Here is a 10,044-nt window from a genome sequence, read left to right on the forward strand (position 1 = left end):
GTTTTGATCCTTTGTTAATTGACAAATTGAACATCTTGTATTTTCTAAACATAGAAAATTCGCATATTCAGATTTTCGCTAGTTATGTTGTAGGTATTATTATCATTCTCTTATCAAGTACGTTCTTTTAGGTTTGTCATTTCAATTTGCCGGCATAAACTGTGAATTCACCACGTACTTTCCTGTCATTTTCCAAAAACTTGCCCAAACTATCTTTAGTTCTATTTGGCTTTTTGGGTTGAACAGCGTCTTTATCATGGGAACGCAGTTCCATGTATGGATCGCCTGGTCCTACTATAGGATCGGGAACTGATATACCGCATCGATTCAGAAAAGTTCTGGTAAACTTATCGCAGTTGGTAATTTTAAGCACCCGACCATAAAATTCAACTTCTCTTCCAATATTAAAGTCCATCACATCGTAAAAGTTAAAGTCCATTGGAGATGGAAAGCGGATTCTTTGTCGAGATATCAAAGTTCCTAAAAAGTATATTAGTATTTAACGCGTTTTGCAGCAGCAGATTGTTTGATAAATCACCTTGCGAAACGCCGCTGTTCTCAACTCGGGGTTCAATAACTTGGATGGTTCCATCCTCCAGAAAATAATAAATTTTTACGTTACGCACTTGGAAAGGAGAGCCTCGAACTTCCTGTAATGTTTCTTGAAAAAATGCATCAAAACATAGAATCTGCATAAAAGAATACTCAAGTTGAAATAATAACACAATGTGTGCTGCAACAATATAACCTGTTTGTCGAACATAATCCATCCTGGCAGCTCGGTGCATTGTCCTCTTGGATATATGGATGGAAATTTATCTGACAATGGTCCAAACATATTGGGCTTCACCTTCTCTATAAGAGCTCTGTTACCTTCTCCAATAAATCCAAATATTGGATTTAAGTGGAATTCGGTTTTTCCCACCTAAAATGATAAATTTGAAGATGAGGAAATGATTGAACCACTTTCAGAACATACACAAAGGGCTTAAAAATTTGCAGCATTCGTTTAAAAGAATTCAATTGGAGAGAACGGAAAAAATTTAGCATCTTCACTTATTTAAGTAAAGATGCTTAATTTTTCAGATGGATATAAATCAGGGGTTTCTGTTTCCAAACAGTAACAACGTATCCGAGTAAGAAAAAGGGTTTGAACTCGAAAGTCAAAATATCACTGATCCAGTGATCCAACAATAATAAATATTTTGTTCAAGTTTTGTTCATGTGGAAACTGTTATTTTCTATTATTCATCTGCCAATCCTTCAGTATCGTTAAAACGACTTGTTGTAAAATATGGAGCTTTCCGAAAACTTCTCAGCGGAACTCACAATATGCCCACCATTCTCGTTTAAATGCATAGTTTTCATGAATTTGTTCATAAGAAATGAAGCGTTATGTATGTCCTCGATGTTTAAAATAAACTGTATCTCAGAAATGGTTTAAATTATCAACTCAACAGTAACGATATTTTGGAGAGCATTACGCCAGAACAATCTCTCATCTGTTCAGCAGTATGTTCCAATTATAAATATTCCAATAGTTCCTATTATAAATACAATAAATCGGAAACGGTCAAAAATGTCTTATCAGTCTTAAAAGTCGTTCCGACAGTGCGTACCGAAAGTTATCTGTCGGTTAGTTAAGTTACGATATTTCATCAGACACCTAATAGACTTAACCATCGTATTTTAAAGGTTTAATTATGCGTAAAATGCAATACATTGCGCAAAATGCAAAATCTATTAGGAATATACCTAAGCGTAGATTTAAATAATTTCAAAACAGGAACAAACAGTAGTTACTGAATTAGCTCAATGTTTTACTAGAAGACTTTTACTAAGAAAACGACAAAGATAGCAGAAAGACTGATACAGTTATATATAAAATGAAACAACCACCCACGCCCGCTTCCTTTTCCCAACAACAGTCCTACTAGAACTCTTAAACGCAGCAAAGTTAGTGTAACACTATATTAAACTAAGCCTATATTGGCATATTTAAAACTTTTATATTATTTTTATTTATAAATCGTAAAACCTATCATACCCCACATGTAAATGCATAAAGACCGATTTGGCCGATAGCGATTTTTGAAAGAAACAGAAATTTTGTTTATTGTTATTCCTATATTGATAAACGATTTTGATACCAAATTGTTTTGCAGACGAAAACATGTCGCCCCAATGAAGCGTAAAAAACGGTCCACTGAACAACGTCATCGAGACCCATAGAGCTCATGAAAGATGTAATAAAATATATTATTTGCATACTTGCAAGTTTATGTGGAAATGCATTATTTACCAGCTCTTCGTAACTAAACACAATGAGTGTTCCACAAGAAGTTGTTCTATTTTCTTAAAAGCTACACACTTACTTACATTTGGATTAACGGAGTATCCCGGTAAAAATGGGAGATCGGGGCAGCGAAGAGACATTTTTAATGAAATAAAATATACCACTACTCACGAACAAAAAAGTAAATTTACTTGACGCGTTTGTCAGAAAACCTTTCAGTTTTATCGAATTTCTCTGGTTACCCTTAGAAACCACGCATAGAACATTCAATAATAAGATCATACATACTTTTGTAAGCTCACATTTGAAAACCCAAGGGGGAAAACCATGCATGTCCAGTTTTTGTTAAAATTGATCTAATCAGGCCATTTAGTAGACCAAAACTATATAGCGACGATCGACCGTTTTACGGTAAAAAAACATTTTATAATGATAATTTCTCATGAGGAACCAATGAAGAAAACATTATGAACCAATGGTAAAACAAAAAACTAAACAGTTTATTTTCAGAATTACCTACATTTATAACAGACATAAAATTAATGTAATTTTTTCTGTGGCATTAAAACATATTTTGATTTTATTTCATAAAACGTATTTATAATGGTTGCTGAAAATGATTGCCATTGACATCAGTACACTTCTGAGTCCTCTTTAGCAGCGCAAATTTTGCAGCCTGCTCCTAGACAGGTGCACACAAACGACGGTGAACGGTAATTTAAGTTCTTCTATTTGGATAATTATTTCCCGCAGTGTCTCAGAACTCTTGGAGCACCAAATGCATATCGGCATATTCAGAATTAAAAAATTGCCCCATTATTTTGTAAAGATAGTTCTAAATAAATGGTCTGTACTGTTTATAGTATTTGCTCTTCTAAACATCCTAAATATACCCTAGCTTCGTCAGCCCCTTAAATACTAACTTAGTGAGGGTACAAATTTGTAATTTTGCTTTAAACTGAAGTAAAGTTTGACGCCTTCTATTTCGCAAAGGAAGCTTTTGAGGACCCATGCAAATTTGAATTTTTCTCATTGTTCGGTAAGGTTTATTTACCCGTGAGTTTACGGTCCTTTATTTCTGAGGCATGCTGTATAGAAAATGAAGTAAACTGTTATAAATATTTAGTGTGACGTAATGTTATGCACACTTTAATTTGTGAATAATAACTGTGTCTTAAAGTTGTTTTTAGAAAGCTAACTGGTCTATTTTATTGTAGTTTCGGGTTTTTGTTCCATTACTGATTTGTCTGAATTTATTCCATAATTCTAGTGAATGTTTGAGACTTTGATTGGTTGGGATTTATTTGCTTCTCGATTACCCAACTTAACAAACGAGGCACAAAGTTTACGAAAACATTATATGTATTTGGAAACATTCTTCGAACATGCCCAGTGATTATTTTACTGAGATCAGATCCATCTGAACTGAAATTTTACAATTGATCCAAACGACAATTTATGGTCGATGTTCTCATTAACTTGCGTATCCAAAATTAAGCAATTTTTTCTATTCCTATAACGGTTTAAAAATGAACAAGTGACACAAACTGTACAAGAAAACGAAAACAAAATTGCAGAAGACACAGCACAGCTGAAATACTGCATTTAGATGAACAGTTCTAAGAAGAGGTACATACAAGGGATAACAACGCCAAATGACCGAAAACAATGATATAAAGCAGCAAGAAAAATGGCAGTTAAACAAATATTCAGAAAATATCATCTTGGATACATCGACAAGTCAAATAAAAAATACCCTTGAAGATATAGGAAATGACGAAGCCCCCGGAGGAGATTTGGGGACGACATTCAACCTGTATGATCATTAGCAAGACATTCACAAAAATGAGATAACGCCACAAGCCACAATGATCCTTCGCAAAAGGGGAGCTTGCTAAATTACCTATATAATTTACATACCTGCATACTTACTAACAATTTAAAAAAATAAAATTAATATCAATCGAGTAAAGCAAGGCAACATTAAGACTAGTCGCGAAAACTGATCTCAACACTATTAGAATCTGCTTCTAAAGCTTAGAGAGTCAAAAATTAAGCATCGCCGAATACTACTCGTCTTAAGGACGACACAGAGCTTATAACAAATGGCATAAATAAAGCTCATCACATGCTACAATAAATTATTTCAGCAACGAATGACTGTCGGCCCGCTATTAACAAAGTCAAATCCTGGTTCTTTAATCGGAAAAGCTAACTTGTACTTAGCTGAGACATCAAATGAACTCGAACATGAACTTTACTATGGAGAATATTCCTGAGTTTGGTTCTTTTGAGTTTCTCGATTAATATTGTATGTATGGTTCATTAAATTTTGTATATTTTGTGCCCTCTGAACGGCTATACGAATATTTTCTAATGATGTATTCAAGGTGTACTTTGAAGATCAGGGATTACAACACGCAACGTTGCTGATCACTCTCTTTCATATCTCCATAAATAAATAAATAAATTCGATATTAGAGTGCCTAATCCGAATCGTCAAAATGTCTTTTCCGAATACAGTTATTTTAGCGAGAATTTTTAGTGGGATTTTAGACAGTTTTCGTTGAGAACCGTTATTTTATTATGTTTTACTTGTTGTCTGTCTAGCTCTCAGTGCTTATACATTTCTTTAGCTTTGTTGTTTGTCATTGTATTTCTATGTTTAATTGTTTGTATCAACGTTCCCAGCTAAGCTGCCAACGGTAAATTACGATACATTTTAGAATATCTTACTCCACATAAAAGGAAAAATCCCTAGTTTTTGCAAAATAGCGACAAAAGAAGTGCAAAACATTAAGGGCTTGACCTAACGTTGAGCGACAGAGTAATGAATGATGAGATAAGTTAAAGGTCTCGGACGGATGAAGTAATTGAACGCATTTCGAAGCTCAAATGAAGAACGGGGCGTGTTGCAGAACAAAGGGATGGATAATAATTTCTATATGATTGAGGAGGATTTTTGTTCTCAAACCCTTTTTGTTTGCTATTTCGCAACAACATTGTCTGTTCTTTAAAACATGGCAGAATTTCCACACTTTTTCTATTGCAGATTGATAAAGAGTGTTCTTATTTCACAATAAGGAACAAGTTTTTTATGTATACGAATCAGGAAGCCATTGAATCATCTAACCAAAACTATGTGTGGAAGGACAAGAGTCTTTCAGTAAGTAATTCGACATTGAATCGCATTAAATTTATTCACGTAGCCCTTGAATATGATACGAACCGTTTAAAGCGCTAGGCATCCCACCGATGACTTCAAGTGAGAAAATCTAAAATTAGGAACCAAAGCTTTGAACAAGTTGAACTTAAATAAAAGGGGGTTAGCACAACTTAGATGAACTTTGTTTTCCCTTCTCTTCTATATTAACTCAATCGCGGGGTATTTGATATTTGTTCTAATAATTATTAACTTTTACCTTAAAATACTTTAAGTGAAGACATATACGTTTTCTATGCATATTGTATGAAGCAGTGAAATCTCAAGAAGTAAATAAACATCGCTGAACAGTTTAAAAAATACACTTCATTTATTGTTTCACCAACATTCCTTGCGAGAGTTCCGAAATAAGTCAGTAAGATCACTCATTTCCGGCGAAAAATTATTAGCTCATTTTTAATAATTTTATCATTTTCGACGGTTAAAATTTTCTAAACCCAGTCAAAATCTAAAAAATCTACACTTTAAATTAAGTTTGTTCTACTTTGTTAGATCATGTAAATCATACTATATGAAAATATATTCGAGATGGGTAGGCACTCTCTGCTGGAACGTATTAAACAATGAAAATGTATGCGTCAAAATTTTTTATTTTTATATTTGTATTTTGGAAAACTTCTGATTCTACCATTAACAGAGAATCATACGACAATCAAACAGCAAACAGCCAGATATTATTTTATTGTTGCCTATTGGTTATCATTATCTTTTAAATTTATTAATATTTTTGTCATGGACTTGGACAAGACCAAGAGCAATACTAAGAATGTTTTTTCAGTTAGCAAGAACAAGACGAATATATGAAAGTCTTGGTCTTTGCTCATTGCTATTTTAGAATAATATATTGCACAAGCGTATCCTATGATTTGTTCTATTACATTTTAATTGTAGCCAGTTGAATCCTTTTGTTGTTGTTGACTGTTTTTTGTCTGAAAAGGGCAGATAAATCAATTAAACTTCTAGGCAATGAGTCGTGTGAAATTTATTTAAATATCTGTGTAAATAAATCTTAGCATTAATCGTTGAACATTTTATAAAATTTAGTATTGAACATAGTCTAATGATGACTAATTGCGATATTTTATAACCTTGAGTACATGGCATTATTCACTTTAGAAGCTGGAGGTCTCTGAAGAAAATCGGAAATGAATTTGCCTGCTTGAATCAGTGTTTTCAAATCTACTCCCGTTTCAGCGCCCATTCCGTGCAGCATATAAACCAAGTCTTCTGTGGCTACATTTCCTGTGGCTCCTTTAGCATAAGGACATCCTCCCAGACCCGCTACTGAAGAATCCACAACAGTCAATCCTAGGTCAAGAGCAGTACAAATATTTGTTAAAGCTTGTCCATATGTGTCATGGCAATGAATGGCTAGTTTGTCAGAAGAAACTAGACGTAAAACATGTCGTAGCATTGCGTCAATGGTATTTTTTGTACCAACACCTATGGTATCTCCAAGCGAAATTTCATAACAGCCAAATTCCAGCAGTGCGTCCGCCACTTTGGACACAGCGGTTGGTCTTACAGACCCATCATAAGGACATCCCACCACACACGATATGTACCCCCTCACTTTTAAATTGTTTTCTAATGCTTTGCTTATGACACTTTTCGTTTTTGCTATACTTTCATCCACAGTACAATTAATGTTTTTTTTTGAAAATCCTTCGGACGCTGACAGGAAGACTGCGACTTCAGTTACACCAACTTCCATCTAAAAATTACAAAAGGATTGATCAACTGGTCAAATTAATTTTACAGGTTAAAATACGTACAGCTGCTTCTAGGCCTTTTAAATTGGGCACCAATACCGGATATGAAACACCCTTTCTTTTTGTTATATTCGTGAAAACGTTTCTGTTATCAGCCATTTGCGGGACCCATTTTGGACTCACAAAGCTACAACAATCAAAGAGCAAACGGATACATTATTTCAATAGTTGAAGACTGAAACAATCTCATATATTCAGTATTTAACAAACTTATATATAATGTACAATTTTATTTTTTGCTTGATCAGTTATAATGAAAAGCAGCTTGTGAATACGAAATTATTTCTGCGTTCCCCGTTCCAATAACAGAACATATTCTTACCTTGTTGTTTCAATGGTCTTCAAACCAGTCTCAGATAGTTTATCAATAAGCTCAATTTTTATATTAGTAGGAATATTTGTGGGTTCATTCTGAAGGCCATCGCGTGGGCCAACTTCCACAATTCGGATGGACGATTTCCTCTACAAATTTAAAGGTCGACTCAATAGTTATTGGTTTTTAGTGTGTTTCTGGAAGTCGTTAGAACTGCGAAAAGCGATGGTAGAATGAAGATTTTTTATTAAATCTTTAAAGTATTAATATTCTAATTTCGCCTTTCCTTTATTAGAAGAATTTCATTGAAGAATTTGGTCCTGAAAGAAATTAATCCTAATTTTCTGTACGTTACAAAATAATGCATTTACACAATACGTATTTCCAAGACCACATCTTCAGCTCCAAAAATTGTAGCGCACTAAATTTTAGTAGAAAGAAAGAAGTAAACTTCAAAGTATTATAACTTGTATTCAAATTAACCAATTGTGTTTTTTTATGAAATTTTCTATTTTAAATTATTGTCTCATTTTAAAAATAAACAAACTGAGAGCATTTATTATCAGAGAACTAAGAATTCAAACAAGATACTTCAGCTTGTGCTTCAAAAAACTGATAATTAAAACACGTAGCTCAACATTTACTACATTATTGGTCTCAGAAAATTAAAAATTAAAATTTATACTTTTAAAGAGAAGAACGAGAAAGAAGAAAAAAATATATTTCTAAGAAATATATATCACGAAAAATATATTACCATATAAACATCTACATCTAGCACGTGTAAGAAAATTCTGATATATTACATCAATTGACCTCAAATTGAATAAGTTCCTTTAGTTATTCCAGCTAATATCATTAAGATAAAGAGCAGTTAATTCAGTTCAATTCACAGTGTTAAATAGGTTTCAAAATAAGATTGAGAAAACCGCCCTAAATCAATTTTTGCAAATGGAAACCCCCCATTTTTGACAATTTTGTCTCAATCAGTATTAAAAATAAGGTCAAGTGTGTGTAAAGTTGTCTATTCCAAAAGTCTTTAGTTTTCGAAATATTGTAAATTGCAGTATATTGCAGTATATTAAATGCAGTCACTTGCAGTTGCATTACAAAAGTTGATTAATATTTGAATCTTTCAGAGTCTCCCAAAATTCCTCAAATTGACTTTCTGAATGCGTGAATTTCAACAAAAATGGGCAAATTTATTAAATAAATTTGGAATTGCCATTTACTATATGACACCTCAAATCTGGCTCTCTGACCGAAACACATCGAAAACGTGAAACATATCCCGAAGAATTCGCGGAATTTTCGTTCGTCCGGTGGCAGACAGGCAGACCCGAAGAATGGGAAACGCCCCAATGCTAGACCTTCGTCGGAATGCATGGAATCCGACTACGGCCAATAGGAAGCGGGGTTGCCCGAGGAATTGGAACCGACGCGACCATCGAAGTATGCTAAACGGGTTCGATGCGCATGAAAACCGGTTTTGAATGAATGTGTAGTAAAGTAGCGTAAATGTTACCATGAATGGAATAACGGAGCTCCTCGTTTTGACCCGATGGTGGTAGTTTTCGCATGCTGAATGGATTCAAGTGGGGTGTTTGAGTATTTTGAATATTCAAAATACTCAAACTTCAAAATACTCAAACTTCAGAATATTCTCTGACCCAAAATAGACTCTTTGAAAATGATTTTGCTATCTTGATATAACTTTATCACATTCTCCATAAATAATAAATAAGTTTAAATAATCTTTGTTTATATAATTTAAGCGTCATGTTTATTAATTATTTTCCAAAGGGAACTGACAGCCGGTATTCTTTTGGCATTTGATTGCATTAAAAATGGCCACATTTGTAATGGCAACTAAGAGTGACAGAATTTGATATAAGATGCGGCAAAAAAGCCATATGAAAACATTATATTGGCAATATTTCGAAAACTAAACACTTTTGGATTAGACAACTTTAAACAAACTCACTCTCATTTTTAATACACGTGTATACCAAGGTTATAGATCAATGATCTATTTAGAATTAAAGAAAGAAGTAGTTTCCTGTACACTTCTAGCAAACCTCAAATATTCAAAATAAATAATTATCAATATGTAAAATTTGTTCCCATTAGCACTTACTCGACTAAATATTGTGTTTGCAGTAGATCTCCGTAATAGCACAAAATGTTTGTGCAAACTCATTCTTAGGAACCAGACACTGTACTGAAGTTAAATAGAACCTTTATTTACCAGAGAAGCAGATAAGCAATAATACAATTATCTTATGTGATTTTAATAGTGTTGTAATTAGCTAAATAACTACATTGAAAATATTATGATTTCTTTCAAGTTTTGTGCAAGATACGTTATATGTTTTGGGCCGTCGGTCAATTGTTTGAAATATGAGGAGTCGTACGTGAAATATGAGGAGTGTACTAACAA

At 33.5% G+C, this 10,044-nt stretch overlaps 2 protein-coding genes across 2 annotated transcripts in view; both read right to left on the reverse strand.

The window, feature by feature from the left end:
- LOC109546576 (EF-hand domain-containing family member C2) overlaps positions 1–2,510 on the reverse strand; it is a 10,970-nt gene extending 8,460 nt beyond the window's left edge. The window contains exons 1-4 of the mRNA XM_019917570.2: positions 2,380–2,510; positions 749–925; positions 539–689; positions 179–480 (exon numbers count right to left, since the gene is read on the reverse strand). Of these exons, the coding sequence (XP_019773129.1) occupies positions 179–480; positions 539–689; positions 749–925; positions 2,380–2,436 (687 nt within the window). The 5' untranslated portion in view covers positions 2,437–2,510. The remainder of the gene's footprint in view (positions 1–178; positions 481–538; positions 690–748; positions 926–2,379) is intronic.
- A 3,974-nt stretch (positions 2,511–6,484) lies between these two features.
- LOC109546571 (hydroxymethylglutaryl-CoA lyase, mitochondrial) lies at positions 6,485–9,929 on the reverse strand. Its single transcript, XM_019917566.2, has 4 exons — positions 9,742–9,929; positions 7,614–7,753; positions 7,295–7,418; positions 6,485–7,233 (listed from the first exon to the last, which is right to left on the reverse strand). The coding sequence occupies exons 1-4, from the start codon at positions 9,802–9,804 to the stop codon at positions 6,601–6,603; spliced, it is 960 nt and encodes a 319-aa protein (XP_019773125.2). The 5' UTR covers positions 9,805–9,929; the 3' UTR covers positions 6,485–6,600.
- Positions 9,930–10,044: the final 115 nt, after the last annotated feature.

This window comes from Dendroctonus ponderosae, unplaced genomic scaffold (genome assembly GCF_020466585.1).
Source record: "Dendroctonus ponderosae isolate FM_Combo_2020 unplaced genomic scaffold, Dpon_F_20191213v2 Dpon_F_20191213_3, whole genome shotgun sequence".
Taxonomy (NCBI): Eukaryota; Metazoa; Arthropoda; class Insecta; order Coleoptera; family Curculionidae; genus Dendroctonus; species Dendroctonus ponderosae.